This window comes from Trachurus japonicus, chromosome 13 (assembly GCF_045865225.1).
Source record: "Trachurus japonicus isolate A0001 chromosome 13, Traja_1.0".
Taxonomy (NCBI): domain Eukaryota; kingdom Metazoa; phylum Chordata; class Actinopteri; order Carangiformes; family Carangidae; genus Trachurus; species Trachurus japonicus.
This window is the reverse complement of record NC_140919.1, coordinates 13060177-13083189: the sequence shown is the minus strand read 5'-3', so window position 1 is coordinate 13083189 and position 23013 is coordinate 13060177. Positions and strand designations below refer to the sequence as shown.

Genomic DNA, 23013 nt, shown 5'->3' with positions numbered 1-23013 from the left:
CTTTTTTTTTTTTTTTTTTTTTTTGGACGACAGGTGTAGTGGGTGAGTGAAATAATTGATTTGCATGAAACCTAACTATTAATAATTAGATTAAACAATGTATTATGAATAAAACTGAAGAAAGGGCTCAGGGGAGAAAAAAGTAGGCAACTAAATTTTTCAAACTTTAATTTATCGATTCGTCTATATTATTTTTTTCCCCCTCTACATCACTGCTTCATGCTTATTACCGGTATAGGCTATGTAGTTTCATTTTAAACATTTGTGTGTGATTTCTGCGGTGCTCTTTTCTTTCGTGGGGCAGCATGACAGCGGATTGGCTGGAGTGTGCGCACATTTCATTGCAGCTTGTCAACGCATCTTTCCTCAGTCACCACCGGATGGGAGGAGAGGAGGAGGATAGATGTGTTAGAGTAGGCAGGGGTAGAAAGAGAGGGGGAGGCAAGAGAGGTGGAGGAGCGGTTGGTAAGAAGAAATAAAAGGTGTAGCCATAATCTACCGAGACAGTCAAACGAAGGGGGTTCTTCTTCCTATAAATGATTTTTTCACGGGGCTTTACCGTTTATTCTAAGCAGAGCGAGCGGGGGAATCATTTACTGTTCCTGACGCGTAAAGGCTGCCCCTATACACGCCTTTGGTCATCATCACCGCCGATAAAAAGGATGATAGGCTTGATTATATAGCGTCAATTAATAACAAAAGTATCCTTTACAATCCACAGTGAAGACAGAGGAGGAGGCAAACTATGATCCGAGGATGATTTCTGCTAAGAAAACTCCGGAGAAGAGTCGTTATCCTATCCACTATTTGGTGTGGCACAACAAACACCGACAGCTGGAGAAAGAGCTGGCAACGAACGAGCAGGTGAGACAAGAGAGGAGCGATCAAACACACATATCCCCCCTTTCATAGACGCACGCAGGCCTGTGTGTCTTTATTATAAGCGATTACATGGGCGTGTGGGTCGGTGGTGTTGTAGATACCATCAATGGATCAGGAACCCGGTTAATGAATTTGACTATAGCGCAGTTAATTGTTCAATGTTGGCTGGGTGGGTGGCTGGGTGGAGGGGAGACACTTGTAGACTATGTCATGACACTTGAATTTAGACTGTTTTCGTGTTTTGTTTTTTTAATCACAGACTACACATGCCAGTGATCTGTGTTATTTGCTGCACTGGGGCTAAAAATATTCATCATCCCTCCCCTTGTATTTTTTAATATGCATAGGAAGTTGTATGAGGAGTTTATTCCTGGAAAAAACCCAAGTGCAAACGAGTGCATATTGCAAAAGTCTAATGGTGTTGCAGTGTGTGTGGACTGTGGAAGCTACATGAGTGTATGTATGTGTGTCAGAGTCAGTGGTGCTTTATGCCTGTGTGTACTGTGTAAGCAGCAGCATTATTTCGTGATCTACTCAAAACTGTAGGCTGTCTACCTTCCCACCTGCACCTAAACCATTTGTGAGTGGGTGAGACAATGCGGATACTAAGCATGTGTGTGAGTGAGCAGTTGCCAGCCACCACAGTAAATACAGTAATGGAATCATTAAGGTAACGTATTAGGCGTCCATGAGGAGGTGTTTGTCATAATCCAAAACATGCAGAATTATTTTTCACCCACTGGAAAAAAGCAAAAAATTAGAGCTCTTCTAGGACGAGATGGCAAGAAGATAAGAATCACACGGTTGTGTATAGAAACAGAGTGACAATGCAAGAGCATGTTTGCGTGTGAATCCAGTCATTTTCTCTTTTTCTTTCTTCTTTTTTTTCCTTTTTAGCAGATGTACTGAAGCGCTTTGCCATTACATAAGAGATGCTCTGCAGGTTATAGCAACTAAACAGATTTTTGAGTGCTTGCATCATGCATCGGTCTCAAGACATCACACATGCACGCACAGTTGCCCACACACATTTATGTCCACTTGCTTGCACACCATGCACTCTGTTACCTTCTTGTGGTTATAAAATGACAACACAGGAAGCCCGCCGCCGGTTACACCGAAACGGTCACCAAGAATCCCAAAGGCAGCCATCAACTGGTTTACCACAATCCCTACAGTTACAGTATAAGCCAGTGTGGTAGTGGCATTTACTATTTGACTCTTGACCATAATTATACCGCTTGGGAAATAAATGGCAGAACTGATCACACCTCACAGTGAAGAAGAGGCTCAAATAAGAACCAAGTAAGACCTTTGGTATTCAAATCACTGTCAGAGGTATAACTCTCTGTTTCATAGAGAGAGGAGGTGGAAATGAACAGGCAGAGGAGACAGAAAAACCTTTTCAAACTCCTGTAGCTGTGCCAGTGATGAATATTCATGTTCTTTCCCTTCCTGCTCATCACTGTAATAAAAAGACAACTTCTCGTTGGTTTTTCCAGTTTGGAATTTATTATTGAATGAATAGGTTCAGTGCAGACTCCCCAGAAAAGATCAATTATTAGCAGTATACTGTAGCTACACTATTCGTCAGTTTGCAGTTTGTCAGTTTGACACTTTAGTCCAGTTTGAAATGTCTTGACAACTACTGGATGAATTGCCTTGAACCCTTGACACGGAGCAGACAGTCATGAGCCCCAGAAGGTGAATGCAGTGACTTTGATGGTCTGTCCTGACAGCACCAGCCCACTGGACAAAATCCAAAACTGGCCCGTCACTCAAGCTTCAACATTCACGCTACCAAGATGACTTTATTCCTCTGTCAGGAGGCCCAAGATGATAAATTGTACACATTTGAATGACATTATAAACACAGAGATACCTTTTACTCACATAGAAAACTGTTAGAACTACAGTGGAGAAAAACGGCGTTAGACAGGTGAGGGTAAATAGCGCCCTTAAAGCCAACGTCACATTGTCCTACTGTATATACCAGTGACCAGGTTCCCAGCTGCCTCAGCTGTATTTTGACATTAATGCTGACAGAGTGAAGACATCTTTATTGGTTCACAGGATTGTCTCTGTCAGTCCCGCAAACAGGTTTGTTTGCTGCAGCGTGTAAAGATGCATCTGGCATAACAATGGGTGTGGCCTTTTACTACATCTGAGTGATGGTGCCAACTGATTAAAGTAGTTCACAGTATATATGCCAAAAAAATCCTCTTAAATGGTTTGTGCTTTCTGCAGCCCAGATAGCCTGTATTGGTGCCTCTTTTCTTGGCTCAACCAACTGTTCTAAAATAAATGAATTGCCATGGTGAAAAGTAAATCTCAATGGAAGTAATCAATAATCAATGACATGGAATTATAATTAGTCCTTTTTTATAAAAAAACAGTCTTTACTTTACTTTACTTTCGTTCCTATACAGCTTTTTCCTATAGATCATCACTGTATTTTACCTAATAAACACCACACATCATACACAATTACAGGCTACACCCTTCAATCAATCAATCAATCAATCAATCAATCAATCAATCAATCAATCAATCAATCAATCAATCAATCAATCAATCAATCAATCAATCAATCAATTTGTTTATTTCGGGCATGTCAATTAAATCATCATCATCACACTTCATCTTAGTTCAAGTAATACAATACACATGGCCGATCTAGTTCCGCCCCCATTACCCACAGAATATAAAAATCTTTATCGTGATCTTTTCTTTTCTTTTGCTTTTTACATTTTGACATAACATTCTTTTACTTATGACATTTTGACATAACATGTTACAGCAGTAGGTAGTATACAGAGCTGAAGTTTAGCTCTAGACAGTACATACAGATTACGTGTGTGTCTGCACATGTGTCCATATTTGTCCGTCATGACCTGTTAAGGTACTGTACTTGTTAAATAAATAAAAAAGTGTAGAATTATTGATCTCTTCCCTCAGTAGATAGTGACACTGTTCTTTATTGGTGCCGCCAAACATCGAACAAAAATCAACTGTAATTTGCAGGCGGTGTTTGTAAAATATAAATTATGGATGTGGGCATACTTAGGTAAACTTTCGCATGAAGTTCTCTAAAGTGAGGCTTTCGGCTGTGTTTGTTTTCACAGATAGGCTCAATAAATTAGTCCTCTTGACCCCACAGTCATTCATTTTTTAGGAAGTCTTGTATCTCTAAATATTTTATGATGCAAATTTTATTGCTCTTCTGGTTGTGTGTTTGAACCGAGGACCTTTATAACGTATCTTCAATATTTTTTTTTTTATAAACTGAGCCAACCAGTCTACCTCCTAGTGTAGTTCCCCTTTTGAAATAGCTAATATGACGAAAAGTTGCTGATGAGAATGTGATCTGATGCTGATGTATTCACCAAGGGGAAAAATTTACGAAACATTTCCTTAGATCTATGCAAAATTTAGATCTATTGCCAACCCCCGTACCATCTATTTCAATGAATCCCCTGGCTTCGTGACAAAACTAGATTTTATAGGTGCCACAGCTTTAAAACTGTTTAACTGTGTCAAAAGAAACAGGAACAAAGAAGTGAGTGAAAAAAAGAGGGAGTGAGGCACAAAATAAGACTTTTTTTTCCCTATATTTCACAACAACCTCTCTTCTAGACATAAACCTCAGTTATCATCTCTCCTCGTTTGATGGCAGATCAGAGCTAGCTGTGAGGAGACAGGGAGTAGAATACAGCCGAAAACAAAAGCTTCACTTCTGTCTTCTCTTGTTCCCTTCTCAATGTTGATGAACTTCTGCTCAAACTCATCTAGAACTGTAGCTACAAACTACCTCCTTATTTCTTCTTAACTCTCTTGCTTATTGTGTGTCTGTTTGTGCTTGTGTGTGTATTATGCAATCCATTGTAGTTTTTGCATTTGTTGAAGCAAACTTGCAAACATTTTACACCTCCATGAATATATATTAGCTTCTAGTAATAAATGAAGTAATAATCACATTAGCATGAGCATCCATAACTCTATTTTATAATGTAGTGTAAATTGTAAACTGAATCCTTGGTTTATACTTGCAATGCTGCTTAAACTAGGACACACACCATGCTTCATCTTCAAGCCTCTGCCAGTCACACACACAGCACGCACACATATACACACACATGAAAAACACATGCATGTACATGTGCGATGCTGGTGACAGGTGTCCAGAAGAAGCACTCTGTAGCGTTCCCACGACTCTGGCCAGCGCAACACATTTTGACAGCACAGGGATTTATTTAATAGCTGCAGGCTGGAGATGCGAGTTGAAAACTGCAGGAATAATGAAGAAAGTTAACTGTGATTTAAATGCAAAATGTAAATCTCTCTACAGCCTCTAAAAGTGCCAACTCTATTAAATCAGGACACCGATATTATCTGACCAAGATTGTCCAAGCCTTAGCTGGCCGGCTTTATCACATGCACTGGCTTAGACTTAGATTGGAGAGCTCAGCATCGGGATGGTGCCAGTATGAAAATCAATGCCACCACCCAACCTGCATTTATCACTGACCTACTGTGGCAACATCCAGATATGTTAACCAAATGAGGCAAAATATAGAGCAGGGCCAATAAAGGTGGTGATTGTCATTATACAAATATCATTTCTGCTGAAAATAGATACAGCGTGAGGTAAATCATGCGCTTTAGCCATTAAGTTCCTCCTGGGTAAAAACCACCGTGACCTTTTTGTTGTTGGCGTTATATGATGGGTAACAGTTTGTTGTAACTGTACACCGTTTCCTGATTCTAGTGCAACCAGATGGATTTTTAGTTGAAGTCTTGCACCAGCAGACGAAGGAATGAAAACCAAAAATGTGGAGGAAGGTCTGGCAGATATAGTCTCGTATGAATATTACAAGTTGTCATTATTTATTTATTTTTGATGGATTGGACAGCCAACCGAGAGACTCTAACCTCATTTTTTACATATACACATACACACTTGTTGAACTGATTCACCTTTAGAGCGAGCAAAGACAGAAGCAGATTCATTTCATGAGTAGCAGCCATGAGAAGAAGAAGGAAAAAAAAACAGGGGCTTCACTGCAGAAAAATATTAGAGATTCATGTGCATAATACTTATTGCAAGAATGATATCACACAATATGCATTTGGATATCATGTTATGGCCATGCTGTTATAGGCCAAATAAGGAAGGCAGTGTTGTGCAAATATTGTATGATAATGCTTGGTCTCTGTTGAATTCACTTCCCGCTCTGCCGTGCAGCCGGGGACAGTGCAATATCACTGACCTCTGCATTATGCGACAGTAAAATAAAGGTAATCTACAGCCATCTCCATATCAGAGCTTTTTAAAGCCTGGCTGCCCTTTGGTGAAACGATGAGACTCATTTCATTTCACTATGGGGCACACATCAAATATCCGGCGCGGCTTCTGATTGCACTCTTATTTCCTTCCAGCACAACAATGCAGTGCATGGCTGGTGCGAGATTAGTGCTGAAAGTATTTAGAAATGCCTGTTTTGTCAAGATTTGGGAGTGTGAAACTTTTCTACTGTTTGCCCAATGTTCCATGAGCAGCTTGTAACAGATTGCATGTTCGGGAGAGTGGCTCGGGCATGAAACGCCGCCACACCAGGCTACAGTTGAATAATTTGTACATTGGATCAATGTTAGGACGAAAAGCCAGAGAGAGGAAACTGAACATAGTAACAGGAGGAGTGATTGAATTAATGCCAGAGACACACAGATGACCACGGAGAAAGTATACAAGGAGGAAGACAGAGACGGGAAGACAGAGAATAACAAGCGGTGAACGATAAAAGATGGGATGAGATTGCATTATTTTTTTTAGCCTGAGCCTTAAAGGGATACGCCAACATTTTTTTTTTTTTTTTACGTGTCTTGCCTCACTCCCGAGTCCATGACCAGCAGATAGACACCATCCTTTCGACTGTGCGTGCAGTAACAAGGGAGATAGAGCCGTATCGCCCGTAATTAGCTTAGCTCAAACGCTGGAATTGTATGGGTAGTGTTAGCCTGACTCCACCTAAAGTCATCAGAGACACTCTTCAGCAATTCTAAACGGAAACCGGCGGGCCGATCTTCGTCTCAAAGCTGACAAAACTCTCCGGTAAGGCATCTTGAGCGGTCAAATGCCGGTAACGGGACGAGATCGGTCAAAACGGAGGGTTCAAGCAAAGACGGTTTATTTTGGTTCAAGCTAGCTACATCGAGGGTAGGTTAGCGTCCTATTTCAAAGCACAAATTCTATCATCATGGTTTTCTGTATGTAACAGTGTTACATTTTTTTTTATTTTGTGAAAGTAACCGGAAGTGCGTTGGTCACAACGGCTAGCTTGAGTAGCGCCAAATTCGTCCAAACAAAATTGTAAACAGCTGGTGTATCCACAATGATAAATGAGGCCCCTGGTATTTAGACAAATTAACGACACACTGCTGATCTAAACGGCTACTTTCTCACCTAAAAATGTTTGAAATGTCGATAAAGTGATATATTTACAGAGTTTAGAGCTAAAATGAAATCAGCTTCTGACTGCTGATTTCGGCTCAGGTAGGAGGCAGGCTAACACTACCTATGCACTTCCAGTGTTTGAGCTAAGCTAGTTACAGGCGATACGGCTCTATCTCCCTTGTTACTGCACACACAGTCGAAAGGATGGTGTCTATCTGCTTGTCATGGACTCGGGAGTGAGGCAAGACACTAAAAAAAATGTTGGCGTATCCCTTTAAAAGAAGGTTAATGTTAAGGAGAGATGTGACAGGAATCCAGACACAGACTGGACCAAGTAGTCGGGGCACAAACAAGGTGATGACGGAGTGATCATAGAGAGTAAAGGAGAGGAGAGGAGGTGGGGTGTAAATAATGACAGACTTGACCATGAACAGATTCTGTCTGAGCTGCACACGGACGTACAAGCTGAGCGCGTTTGAAAAAGAACAGGACCATGTAAGGAGCAATGGTCTATCTCAAGACAAAGGCAGGAAATGACACAAACATCTCTGCTTTCTCTCTGTCTCTGTTGCTGCTCTTTGTCCCCTCTCGTGTCTCTGTGACTGACCCCGGCTCTGCCGTTTTCCTTCGCTGCGTGGTTTGATTATGATGCCCTCGGCCCTCTGCAAGGTGCTAATGTTAAATCAGCATTATAAAATCTTATGCTAGGTTCTTCCTGGCTGGAGGGAATGGAGCCATAAATTGCAGCTCTCATGTTCATTGCCTTCACTCTAGGCCTGAATCTTTACACCAACCATCTGCTTCTCCTCCTGCACCTGTTTGCTATAAGCCTCCTCTCTCCCCTTGCACCCCATGTCCTCTCTGCCGTCTTCTCCCTGTCCCCTCAAATCACACCCACCCACGGTATTAAGTTTACCTCATCTGCTTCTTCTGGTATCCTCCATCCCTCTTTGCCTCCAACCGTTCATCTATCACCCCTCCTACTCTCCTCAGAGTGATGGAACTCGGGTGCTGATTGCTGCACAGCAACTCCACAACGATATGAGTCGGGGTCACATATGTTTAAGTTGCTGAAAGCTTTTATCAGAGCGAGGTAAAGAGAGAAAGAGACACAGATCGGCAGTAGCTAACCCTCGTGGTCACCCAGGGGGTTTTCAGCATGGGGTGCAAATGTCCTGACCTCTACTGTAGGACGCTATCAAAAACCCTGAACACGGCATCAAGGATAAACTAAGAATTGTAGGACTGTTAATATGGTTGTTGGACTGTGGTTTTGTGTGGGGAAATAATCTGCTAAGAGTGGTGGTCCAGAATTGCAAGGATGGGTTCTCATTGAATAATATATAATTATTAGGAATTCATATTTCTAAGGAACCTTGGGGCAAGTTTATGCAGGAATGAAAACTGGCCACTGGCAGAATCATCTACTGTGTCTGTCTGTAGTAATACTAGGGTTGCATTGGACTATGGTTAGGAGTGAATCCTTAAAGGGATAGTTCAACATTTTGGCAAATTGGCCCATTGCCATAATCCCTATAATCTTAGCAGTAGGTTCGTTACCTTTAATTGTCGGTGCAAGCTATTTTTAGAACAGCGGAGCAGAGCCGTGAGCTGCTCAGAGCTGCACTACGGAGGCTAATGGGATTTCTTGGTTTCCCTCATCAAACTCATCAAATACACAATCCAACAACTCCAAAACGCTCTGGTGGACAAGTTGTGACCTGCACATTCACCACGCTATGAGATGATAACAGAACGTTACGAGACAGAGTTGTTTTAGAGGGAAATTTATGCAAAACCGCTGATGCGCGTTTCTGTCGGGGACAGTTTTTCATCAAGCAGTCTCTGTATTTACCTCGAAAACAACTCTGTCTCGTAACGTTCCATTATTATCTCATAGCGTGGTGAATGTGCAGGTCACAACTTGTCCACGAGAGCGTTTTGGAGTTGTTGGATTGTGTATTTGATGAGTTTGATGAGGGAAACCAAGAAATCCCATTAGCCTCCGTAGCGTAACTCTGAGCAGCTCACGGCTCTGCTCCGCCGTTCTAAAAACAGCTTGCAACGACAATTAAAGGTAACGAACCTACTCTTGAAACTGTAGGGATTATGGCAATGGGCCAATTTGCCAAAATGTTGAACTATCCCTTTAAGTTGAGGCTTGTGATTCTCCAGTCAGTTCTTGTTCCAGTCCACACCTGTGGTTATTGGCTGTGTATCCTCTAAAAAAATCCCTTGGGATATTCCTGCATGTTCCCTCGTAAAGGTGCACCGACCGGGAGCTATAGCAAGTAATAGATGGATGGTTATTTGCCTCTTTCTCAAGGTTTGGAGTTGTTTTGTAACTGAAGACGTGGTTTGCTGACTGCGACTCTTTGAGGCTGCAGTGCGTTGTGCTGTCGGCAGCTGTCTGCAGATAAAGACACAGCTCTTCAATATAGCCAAGCTCAAGTATGTTCCTTTTAAATTGTTATAAACATCTAGCAATGACAAACAGACGCCCACGTCTACTTAGCCAGTATATTGAATTAATAAAGGCTTTCTCAGATTGTTGTTTGTGTTTTGTCACGAATACACATTTCTAAAGTCATATAAATACAAATGTCAGAGGCATACAACTTATAAAAAAAAATATCAGAACAGTTTGTGGTGCTGGACTCGATGGCAAACATATACTTTAAAGACTTGTAGACCTTTGAGCTTCAGTGTGTAGTGCTTGAACAAATCTATATATTTTTTTCAAATGAGATGTAGGAAATTACCCCTGAATCAATATGCTGACATTTCGTATGGATTTGTGCTGCTGCATTGGCCCTTAGTTTCATGGTGAAACACACACACGTTATAGCATAACTGGTGCACTTGAGTTTATCCATGTTGTCATGTGTACATACATGAAATGAAGTGTAAACAAAAGCATTTTAAAACATGGTGGTATCTGCTAAATGTGACCCGCACATCTGGCAGTGAATTGCTAAATGTGACAGCGAAAATGACTCTATAATTTCATTACCAGTCTTGACTGAGCAGCACAACCCATTTCTCGCCAGACCACTGGGTTTACCTGAAATTGCTATATAATTCACACGCACACACGCAAACACACACACACACAGCCACAAAAAAAAGAAAGTGACAGATGTGATGTTTCACTCCAATAGGCTACATTATGTGATTATGCTCTTTTATAGCGTATGCACTGTCTGCTTCATTCAAACACAAGATTTGCTCCCTCCATCTGTGAGTGTGCTTGGATCTCTGCGAGTGAGACTAAGTTGAGTTTTTCTCTCTCGCTCTATCTCTGTGTCGGGCCCCGGTGCACGTCGTCTCCACTGGTTGTTTTGGTGGAGGTCTGTCACTGTCTGCTCACCGCAACAAACAGGTGTCAGCACCTTTAGATAAACATCAGAGAAACTCTCTCTTTGCACCCGGTGCTATTCTGACAGGTCCATCATCACGCCGCCCATTTGCGCTTTCATTATCTCTCCCCGTCTTCTCTCTGACTGTCTGTCTCTCCCTATCTATCCGTAGAGATTGGCTCTGACAGTAAATAGACAAAGTGCACTGAAACAGAGAAACATTAAATATGCTGGAATGTAGGTCAGCGTTTTCACTTCTATTCGTGATTTGGTGCATTTGGTCTTATTTCCACTGCTCGAATTCACAGTCCTTTCATGCACCTGCAGAGGTGGAAATGAATCCTGGCGCTAGCTGCGTTAAGATGAGCGCGAGACGTTGCTTGCGAGAGGTTTTTGTTATTCTTCTGCAGGGTTATCGGCACCGTTTGTTCTGCTCTCTCTATCATCTGTGACGCAGGTTTTGTACTGTCCTTTTTATTTCTGAAGCGGTGTCACATTGAAAATGGATCAGGGTTTCATGGCAGCCTCGCGTTTGTCAAAGTCTCCTCTGGATGGAGAATCACAGAGGCGAGAAAGGGAGGCAGCGGGGGGGAGGAAAAGTTATTTTTATACTCCTCCCTCCCATCGCCACCCTCTGCTCCTGTGCGCCCCATGCACAAACATTTTGGGAAAGCTGCTGTATGCGTATATGCACAATTTTGTGTGTGTCTGTGTGTGTCGTGGGTAGTATATGTGTGTGTATGGTGTTTGTATGAAAGATTGATGTTGGCCTAAGTACCTGCCAAGCTGCATCAGACCAAGCACACACATAGCAAGGGGGAGAGTGAGGGAGGGTGGAGGGGGTAAAGGGAAGGAGCAGATGCCACAGATAGAGATGCCTATCAATAATGCAACCTCCACTGGGCTCACTATTGAGGGAGGGAAGGAGAGAATAACCTGGGAAGAGTTTGATTATAAGACACAGATATGGGTTAATGAGAGACAAGAAAGAGACGGATGAAATCAAGCGTCAACGGTGCGAAGCAAAGAAAAGAAAAGAAAAATCAAGCAAAGACAGAGATGCAGATCTGGAAGAAAAGAAAAATTAAAAAAGGAAAGTGTTGGAGGTGTTAAAGAGAGTTTTTTAGGGAACCAGAAGATGAAGGTATGCAAGTATGGAGAGAAGATAAATGGAGGCTAGTCAGAGAAAACATGAACACTGTGGTCCCATTAAGTCGCAATTGTATGCAAACACATGCAGAGCTGCCACAGTCAGGAAAAGAAGAAATACTTACATCTCATTATAAATGCAAAGTTTTTCTCCTCATAACAAGGAGCTGCACTGTATGTCATGATAAGGGGAATATTTTCTTCTTTACAATGCAACAGTGTGACGTGATGCTGCTGATGCCGAGACTTTATCCTTTTGTATGAGGGGCACAGAGTGTCAGAGTCTCGCGGCCACATTATAACGTCACTTTTTCATTCAGAATGGGACAAGCTGCTTTTGTTGTTTCTGCACTTTCATGATAATGTCATCTGTATTCTGCAACAAAAGCAATAGGTCAGATATATACCACTAAAAAGGAAGTGGATTCATTATTTCCCTCGCCCACCAGCCAGCAGCACAACTTCACTTACATAATTAAGCCATCTGATATGGATTATGACATGGGTGCAGATCCCGGGTGCAATTTCTGAAAAACATGAATTGTAAAAAAAAATACCCCAAATTATGTAAAATTGAACAAATGTATTGCAGACTTCACATTCTTCACATTTTAGATTCACATCTAAAAAGAAATGATTGAAATGGTGGAACAAATAATGTTTGACAAATATATTTCTGACTCCACATCCCATCTCTGGTCTCCTCCACTATAATGCAAATTAATACACAGACACTGATCATAATATAATAATAATAACTTTATTTTTAAAGTGGCATGGTATGAGTTGCACCCCTGGATTATGATTGTATTATTATTTAACATTTAGAGAATATATATATTTGAAAATATAATACTATAACGACAGAGCCAGGTTTGTAGTTTCCCCATGTTTCCAGCCTTGTGCTAAGCTAACTTGATACTGGCTCCAGCTAGCTACAGTTTACCTAAACTGGTTTAATGTAGCTAATATGCTAATTTACACTGCATGTTGAAGTTGGCTTTATCTTATTATGCCTACAAGTTATTATATACTATGCTTTACTCTGTTTTATTCTTGTATTTTTAGTGCACGGAACAAGAGATAAATTATGAATCAATAATCCCTGAATCCCATTTAATAGTTGCTTCACAGTCAGGGTCCTGGTGTTGTGATTACAATGTCACTTTAAAATAGCAGAGCCTCGTTAATGCCTGAACACCTGTGACTTGCACGCTCTATAAAAAGGCTCATCAGATACATCGCCATTAATTCAGTCACAGCTACATCCCTGATCTGATGACATAACGTTTAAAATAAGATTCATCTCGGCTGTGGAAATAGATTAAAACCATTTTGGGGCCATTTAGCAGGTTTCATATTTACATGAGCCGTTAAAAATCTGATCAATGTGTCTTCGTGTAGCCAGAAGTTACCCGCCGTACATAATGTGCCAGCAGCAGCCGCCGTGTGACACACCCTGCCTTCGCCGTGCTCTTTGTGTGACCACAGTGTGCCCTCTGTTGTGATGTCATTGTCGAGTGAGCAGAGAGAGAGAGAGCCAAGAGACGAACAGGGATGACATAATGTCCCTACTGTAACTACCGAACCACACGAGTCAAACACAATGCCTAGGAGATTGTCTGTGTGTGTGTGTGTGTGTCTGTGTGTGTGTGTGTGTGAGAGAGAGAGACACATGGCCCATTAGCTGAAAACAAATATCTCCTCCATAGTTCCTCTTTCGTTAATGGGGAAGGGGAACTTGAAGTGTTCTTCATCATGATTTAGTTCTAAGACCATGTGTGTGAGTTACAGTGTGTATGTGTGCATGTACAGTATGTGTGTGTGTGTGTGTGTGTGTGTGTGTGTGTGTGTGTTTTCTTTTTCAACTGAGCATTGTTCACATGTGAATGAGTAAGTATGTCAGCATGTCTGCAGGTCACTGTGTAGCGGTGGGAGGAAGTTAGCTCTGAGTGGACTTAAGTGGTGCTCCTGTGTGTGTGTGTGTGTGTGTGTGTGTGTGTGTGTGTGTGTGTGTGTGTATGCACAACTGGTGTTACTGTGCTGTGCTGCTAAGCACATCAAAATGCTTGCCGAGCCGTTGCTTGCCCACACTTCTCCTCCCCCTTCATAAAGTTTGCAACGTTTTGAACTTTATCTACATGTAGAGCTCACTGTAAATTATAAAAGTCTCGCCGTGCTCGGTTAAAGGAGAATTCCGGTCATTTTTGACCCCTAAATCGTTGTCCTGATGGTCACCCAGTGTTGGAGGGGGGGGGCAAAAAACGCGACTAAAATTGATGCAGGCAAACCGGAGTTACACCATGGCTAGACGGCGCTAGGGATAGCAACAAGGCTAACCCATGGGGGCAATTCTTTCAACCACAACAAACACTCAAAAAACAATCAAATATCTATGGTACATGACTGGAATCCTTACGAGACACCACTGAACTCCTATAGTGTACAGTATAAACAGTATAAACTTTGTGTTTTTGCATGTAGCCACTCACCTCAGAAACGTCCTGCAAAGACATTACTATCCGATCGCAGAGCGCCTGCTCTCCCCGCCACAGAAACAAACACTTTCTCCTTGTTGTGATGATTTCTTTACAAAGATAAACTGTTGGCGGGGCGGTGCGTCGAATCCCGCGTCGGGCAGCCCTTTCCTGCATGTCATTACCCCTCTCTCTGCCTCCCCCTTTCCTGTCTATCTCTACTGTGTAGGCCTACTATCGAAAAAAGCCAAAAAATATACTTAAAAATAAATAAATAAATGGTCAGAGATATTTTGGACATTACCACTACACTGCTCAACCGTTTATTTTTGGAAAGAAATCATCACTCCCCTGTGGCGGGGAGAGCAGGCGCTCTGCGATCGAACAGTAATGTCTTTCCAGGACGTTTCAGAGTTTGGCTATCTGAGGTGAGTGACTACATGCAAAAACACAAATTTTATACTGTTTATACTGTACACTGTAAGGATTCCAGTCATGTACCATAGATATTTGATTGTTTTTTGAGTGTTTGTTGTGGTTGAAAGAATTGCCCCCATGGGTAAGCGTTGTCGCTATCGCTAGCGCCGGGTAGCCATGGTGTCTCCTTTAACTCTGACCGCCGTCTGTCACTCTTCTTCCCGCCTCCTTCTCATGCAAACTGGACCAAATGAACAGCAGCGAATTGCAGTTTGTGACAGACACTGCTTTCTGATAGAGTTGCAGGGTGTCATCACAGCAAAATGTCGACTTGTGCCGATATGACAAGTTTGACACGGGATACTGACTGTATATGTGTTGCACCGCGGTGGTGGTTCCTGATTGTATTGAAAGAGAAGTGGTGACAGAGCGGCTGCTGGATCAAAATGTCAGTCCACATTGAAGATATCTCACCCTTTGAAATGTCTGATTCCCTTTGAGCAACTTGTGAAAACGTCCAGGACTGACAGCGAAGGCGGCGGCGAAGCTCCTCGGTCTCAGTTACCAAGTTCTGACTTTGAATAAGGTCAAAACACAGGAACAAAGATTAATGTGAAACACCCAAATGCTGATGTGCAATAACATTGCAGGGCTTATAGTTTGTCAAGCTCACTTACCAAGATAATAAATGCAGCAAATTGCATTGCATGCCTATGGTATAATGCATCACAGATTAGTGCTAAATGAAAAAATATAAGACAATAAGAGAGGTTATATTCTCATATTCTTCTGTTATTTAATCAGTCTTATACTGAGAAACAGGTGCTACATACAGTATGCTATGTTAGGAGACTATACTGTTTCTGGTTTTCTAGGGACACATTTGCAGTACACTGTTTCTTGCAACACTGCCCCAAACATATGTAATCCTACTCTAATATTAACTATGTAACCATAATTCTAATCAGTATGCTGCTGTGGTGAGTCCTAGAAATGTGGTCTAAGGACTGAGAGTCCTGAAACTGCAGGAAACATGGAGCAAGGGGAGCAGCTAGTGAGGCTACACTTCATTGGATTCCTGTGTTGTCTCCTTGTCATCCTGTGTTGTATATTGTACAGACTGTTTTCTGGCAGCGCCGTGCACTCTCCCCAACCTGTCTCCTTCCATATCCCCCCCCTTCCTTCTGTAATAACCTCACTGCCATCCCATTCCCATCTACAGTATACTTTCCCTCTCTCTATTTTCTGTCTCCTTCTACCTCACCACATATTTCTGTTTCTCCTTTCTCCCTGTTAGCATCCCTCCAGCTCCCTGTGTGTCTTTATGCTGCATTTCAGCGCCACAGCTCTTGCATGCAGAGTAATTGAAATTGAGTACAGCTGTAAAATAAGCTCTAACTGATAATCACTAACATAACATAAAGAATCTTAATGGGGAAGAGCGATGGATGGAATTGCAGCTGTGGGACACACACAAAAACGGCAACTTTTTTTCGACTTTATTTCTTATATCTTTTTTTTTTTTTTTTTTCACCATCAGCTTGTTTCAATCTCTTTGTTGCTCGTACCACATCCATGTTGGGACTCAGGAGGAGATGTTTTCCAAGTCTCACTATTAATATTCAGTTGTCAGTTTCTCTACCTCTTGCTATTTATCCCTTCTCTTGTGTTCGGGTCACTCACCGGTGACCCGTTTTCAGGTTTTACATGCATAAAAGTACCACATCGATTTGTTAATAGCATCAATTAAAACAAAATAAAACATAAAAAAAGGTTTCACAAAATTCTAAAATGCTCTGGTTAAAATTATGACATTTGTGGTGTTAGGGTCAATTTTGACACCGTTGTAACGATAAGAACAATAATTAGAGTTCAAACTGAAATCATAAGTGCAAAACCAAACTTTTCATGGATAAGGAAGCCTAACAATGTAACCAAGAGATGAGAAACAAATGGGATGACAAATAATCGTTTTAGTGTGTTTTACAGCTGATTTAAGACTCGGGTCAAAATCGACCATAACACCATATGGTAGCGGAAAGCTGACAAGGGGAAGGTTCAGTTGAAGACAAGGGTATGGACAAAAAAGCCCCAGGGACCCACACCAAAAAATATTAACACCAACATTTTCATGGATAGGAAGCCTAACAGTGTAACCAAGTAAAGAAAAACAAATTGGATGAAAAGAAAATGTTTTTAGTGTATTTTACAGCTGATTTAATACACGGGTCAAAACTGACCCGAACACCATAGATGGCAGCAGAAAGCTGACACAAGACGAAGGCTAAATGATGAACCCCATGGTGTTAGATATATACAAATTCATCCCTGTGACTTTTGTAATCGTCCATTTGATGCCTAAACACATGTTGTCCGCGGTGTCCTTTGAGATGTGGCTTGTGTCAAACATGCACACGCAGCACTGAGAGTGGTGTATTTACATGTTATATACCTGAACTCGGTTCGCTATCCGCTGCACACAAACAAAGCTGACTGCTTGCTATCTTTGCCCGCGTTGCTATGACGCTCCATCCCTCTGTTCCCCAGCCTCCGTGGCTCCTGAGGGACACCCCATGTTGTTCTCTCCTTCAGCTTTCCTCCTCTCCTCCTCTCCCTGTCGTTCTCTTTCTCATCTATTTCCTCACCCCTCTCCACGGGCTTTGTTTCTCATTGCCATCACTTGCAACAGCAATCCCTTGTTTTTTTTGCCCTTTCTCTCTCTCCATCTGCCCATCTTCACGTGTCTTGCATGTTAGATTTGATGCTGATGGGCACTTTCTTACAATAAAACATTTTTTCCACCCACATTATTTGTGTCTGTTTCAGTCTCGTACTCCATTTCTTCAGGGTTGCATTTTAAAAGAGCGACGCAGAGTAAAGATCTCTCAACGACAGAGCTGGAGATTTCACAGTGAAACATCCATTAACACACAGAAACCATGGTGTCATGTTCTTGTTATTGAGTTTTGCTTTCCTGAACGGAAGATGTTTAAACATTTTAAGAGTGAGTGAGTGTCATGTATGAAGTGTGTCTGCAATGCATTTACATTCGTACTCCTCCAACCATGTTTGTGTGTGGTTTTCCTCATTTCCTTCAAATGTAACTGCTCAACATATTGCCCCGAACTGCTGAGTCTCCCTCTATCTGCTCAGGTCCTAAGAGCAGAACGGTTAAAGGGATAGTATCATTTTTTTAAAGTGGGGTTGTATGATCTACAAATAGCCCCTAAGTACTTTAATTGCAGTGGAAGACTATCTGCACTCCTCCCGTTAGCAACGCCAGCCCATAGCCCTGCCCAGAGATTTACAACATACAGTGTTGTGAATGGACCCAAAGAAACAGCCTATTTTCGTGGCCTAAAAGAGGTTTTACCTGAAAAAAAAATACACAGTTCCATTGTTCGCTATAATATAATTTTTTCCAGCCCTTCAAAGTGCAGGAAAAACACAGTTTTTATTTGGACCTAACCAACTCACATATCCCTCTCCGCCCAGGGTTAGCGCCCGCCGATCAGCAGTTGCTTAGGTCCAACTGTGTTTTTCCTGCACTTTGAAGGGCTGGAAAAAATTATATTATAGCGAACAATGGAACTGTGTATTTTTTTTTCTCAGGTAAAACCTCTTTTAGGCCGTGAAAATAGGCCGTTTCTTTGGGTCTCTTCACAACACTGTAAATCTCTGGGCAGGCTAATGGGCTGGCGTTGCTAACGGGAGGAGTGCAGAGAGTCTTCTACTGCAATTAAAGTACTTAGGGGCTATCATACAACCCCACTTTTAAAAAAAATGCTACTATCCCTTTAACTTGTGTTAGACAGCAGCTGTAAGTCATAGCAGGATAGCCTATCATACAGTGACCACAGTAAACAGCTTCCTCGTATTGAGTTGCTCTCTTGTTTGGTCTATTTTCAGTTGCTTAAAAATTAATCTTCAATACATTTCCTCCCTCTCCTCTCTTTTGATTTAGGGATTTATGTGGATCAATAAAGTGTTCAGACCTTCTCATTTTATTCCTTTGCTCAGCAATACATTTTTTTTCTGATATATTGTTCACAGTGGTATTAGACACACTGTTAAAAACCCCAACTCCAAATGGTCTTGTTTCTTTTCCTAGAAAGCAGTTCCCACAGCTTCCTTAAGGTCTTCATTAAAGTGCTGATTCTAAGTCACGCCACTTATCTCTTAGAGTAATCCTTAATTAGAATTCAAGCCCACAACGGGTTGACAGAACTGACCTTGGACCAGCCCACACGCCGGATAATGGTGGCTGTCAGCAGCTCTGTTTAATTGGATGGCAGATCTGAGATCGGTGTTGTAAAAAGTTGCTGATTTCGGGGGGAGCGCACACTGCAGAGAGAGGCAACACAACACTGTGGTGCATAGAACAGCCAGGGGAATAGACACAGAGAGAGAAAGAGAGAGGGATGGGCAGCTTCATGCAGTGCTATAAAGCAAGTCGTTGATTAAGTCAATTGATTTGTATGGAGACATGACATCTCATTACCAGCACCACAGTTCATGTGGTAATAAACAACTTGTATGTATAACGTCACGTGGCCACTGCTGCTGTTTGACACGGTTTAACACTTGTTGGATTTGTCGGAGTCTTGCTGATCAATTACGACATGTTACTGTGTCAAATGATACTGCAGAGGGTGCCAATACCGAGTGACTCATCCAGCCTTTTTTTTTCTTCTTTTTTTTCCATCACACTTGAACTGGCGCGCCTATAAATACATGTGAGGACCCGCAATAGACTTCCCAACTGTGGTGGCACAGTTATTCAGCTCACATGTCTGAAATGGAAAATCCCCCCCATAACATATTGCCCACAAGGTTGTAATGTATTCTTATTTCCAAAAACTCCCAATCCATCTTCTGTGATTCAATACGATGCTTTTGTAGCCTACCAGAAATTGGACACTGATGCTACTAAAAACCTGCTTAGCTTAGCATTTAAGACTGGAAACACAGGGATAAGACACCCTGCCTACCTTTGTTTAAAGGTAAAGGAAAACAGATATGTAAAAATTAATAGCTTTGTTTATTTATGGGGAGTTACATGCTAAAATGATTATGTTAATCATTTATATTCCAGTCTTTATGCTAAGCTAACTCTAGCATGGTTAGCTTATACCGCCTTTCTCATCGAACCGATGTCAAAAGAGCAAATGTTTTTCCAGTGAACAGCTTCTTGACTTCTCGACACAGATACATTTTGCAAAAACATTGTCTGGCATGTCCTAATGACACGCATCTTTCATGTGTTTGTTACAAACATGCACCAAAAAGGCAGAGGCATCAATGTGTTAGTATTCAGAGCATCAAACGTGATCTCCAGCTGCCTACCAAATATATTTTTACTGTGTCTGAGAGGCTTTTAAAAAGCCGACCGCAATAATTCCTTTTAATTTGGTGCATCACAGTAATGGTATGATTGATATGAAAGATTAACACTAATGTAATACGGCTGACAAATGAGGTCTTGTTGACAGGCTGAAAACAGAGTGGAGCTGAGAGCTGAAGCAAAGACTCCAGCGTTAATTAGGCCTATGCTTCCTGCTCAGCAATGTTGTTCACAGTTACACATGTTCAGAAGAGGAAAAAGAAAAAAAAAAAAGCACCTACAGTATGTGACAAAAATGCTGTAGGTTAGATTCTCTGCTGGCTCAACACAGAGCTGCTCTTTTTTACTTTATCAGCCCACATTTTCCTGCCAGGATTCAGACTGTCTTCGCCTGAACCTGAAGTTTTAAAGACTAGCATATAGAAGAAGTAGAAGGCTGCATAAAAAATCCCTGAGGCCAGGATAAAAGAGCAGATAGTGCTTCCCTTAACCCATTTCACCCGGCTCAGAGAAAAGGTGGGATGCAGGAGTGCAGCACCCGGCCATGTTGGAGTGGTGACAGATCAATTAGCACCTGTCACTGTCTCCGTCTTTCTCTGTCGTCATTGCTGCATGCACTTGTATTCCTATTATATTTTTACTGCTTCCTCCCTCCTCTGTCTGAGCACTATGATACACAATTAACCCCCGGTTTCCTCTCCTCCTCCACTGCAAAAACTCAAAATCTTTCCAAGAATATTTGTGTTATTTCTTGTCAAAATGTCTAATTTCTAGTCAAAACGAATTAAAGTAAGACTTATCACCTAAAAATGAACTTTTTCTTGATAATTTTCACTTGTTTCAAACAAATTTTCACTTGAAATAAGTAGAAAAATCTGCCAGTGAAAGCAGGTTTTTTGTGCTCATAATAAGGAAGAAAAACTTGCTCCACTAGCAGATTTTTCTACTTATTTCAAGTGAAAATATCCTTGAAAGAAGTAAAAAGTGTCTAAAAACAAGCTACTTTTTAATGTGATGAGTCTTGTTTTTAGTAGAATGAGATTTGTTTTGACTAGAAATAAGACAAATGTTATTGGTAAGATTTTGAGTTTTTGCACTGTTCATCTATGCTGTCCTGTCTTTTGTCCTTTACAACAACCCTCTGTCTCCTCTGCTTCCATCCAGACTGATCTAGAGACTCTGGACCCTCGTGGTCGGACCCCCCTCCACCTGGCTGTCACACTGGGACACCTGGACTGCACCAGGGTCCTGCTGCAGAACGGAGCCGACGTTAGCAAGGAGAACCGCAACGGATGGACCGGTGAGTATGTGTGTCGTGACTCGTGTGTGTGTGTGTGTGCAAGTGATATCATCCATAACGTATAGCACACAGAACTCATTATTAAGTTGTCTGCTGGGTGTTTGAAGATAAGGGGGATTCATGTGTATACAATAATATATTGTTGTCAAACTAATTATGACACTGTGGTATAATTAGAGTAAACAATGGGACCCAGTGGAGAGGAATAGTAGATTCGGTCTCACACTGGTGGTTGAATATTATAACCACATTTCCACCATGGAAACTCCTTTAACCCCCCTTTGGAAAAAAAAAAATGCTTTGGATTTATGCAGATAAATGAAATGAAAGCAATTAAAGTGTGCCATCCTTCACACAGAAATACATTTTCCACAGTCTAGACCAGGATATTGACATTCTTATGGGGTTTGCCTTATGCTTTATGGGTTTTGAGGTTGTTTCGATTCAGTCCAATTACCATAAAACAAATCAGGAGCTGGTAAGGAGTTTCTAATTAACTAGTGCCTGATTTGTTCCTTTGTCATTATACTGGTAAATATGGGTCTTTGAGAATTAGCGCTCATTTATTGTATAGACGTTTAACTGCTACCTGTTCTTGTACTTATGTACTTGTACTTGTTCCTGGGTGTGTGCCAGCCTCTGTGGGTCCTCACACTCGGCAGATAAGCAAGTGTTGAAGCTGTCAAATTGTTCATTGCAAAGAGCCACAGCAGCGAGCAGTCTAACAACCTACACGTCAAAAACCTTTGATAAACATTTGACAAAGCACTACCAAGCAGTAATCCTGTTTGGTCTGTCCGTGTGTTGTGTTGTAATTTATTGTTCAAAGTAAAAAAAAAAAAAGAAAAAGAAATTATGCTTTGGTTTTTTCTTGTTTGTATAACAGACAGTGTAAATTGCCCAGCATTGCCTGTCAGTGAGAAAAAACCCAATCACAAATGTCCTGCAATTGCTGCAGTTTTTTGTAAATGGGCCCCTTGGCCACAATAAGAAATCTATAATAACATGTAATATATGATACACCACATACACTATATTTAGTCCATGAGCCAGACCACCAATCGCAATCGAAAGGGTGGGCAAATTCTTGTTGCTATTTTATTATTCCTATATATGTCCAGATTATTAATTGGTATGATAACCTTCGCACAAGAGTAGCTTAACAATATTTATCATGCATTCACTATTTTGACCATAAAAATGCCATATACACCAATTATGGCCATTCTCCGATGTTGCACATTTCATAATTTGTGTGCCACTACTGATGATTTAGAGCGCCTTTGCAGTTGCAGAAAGGCCCTGCAGATAATATTTGTTTGCACCACTAGTTGGCGCTAATTCCACTGGGTGCATGAGGGAGCGAGGGGGAAAATCGGCTTTAATACTGCTGTTAGCAGGAAGTAGCAGAGGACTTTTGTGAAATCACATTATACAGGGAACATTTTTAATGGTTTATATATACATCCAAGGTTAAGAAGGCTAAGATGTAGTGAGTAAAGATGACATTAACATTATAGCATATTACATCCATAGGTTTAGGGTTATTTAGGGGGAACTGGGGCATTGTTCATTAGGCTGACTGCAGAGAGGAAGAAACTGTTCTTGTGGCGTGAGGTCCTGGTCCGGAT

General features: G+C 41.5%; 1 protein-coding gene across 2 annotated transcripts in view; it reads left to right on the top strand.

Annotated features, from left to right (window-relative positions):
- The first annotated feature begins 368 nt into the window (after window positions 1–368).
- ankrd13b (ankyrin repeat domain 13B) overlaps window positions 369–23013 on the top strand; it is a 66631-nt gene continuing 43986 nt past the window's right edge. The window contains exons 1-2 of one of the 2 annotated variants that reach the window (XM_085794869.1): window positions 369–864; window positions 21247–21382. In XM_085794869.1, coding sequence (XP_085650995.1) covers window positions 757–864; window positions 21247–21382 — 244 coding nt within the window. In that variant the 5' untranslated portion in view covers window positions 369–756. The remainder of the gene's footprint in view (window positions 865–21246; window positions 21383–23013) is intronic. The other variant, XM_085794870.1, reaches the window with a different exon arrangement.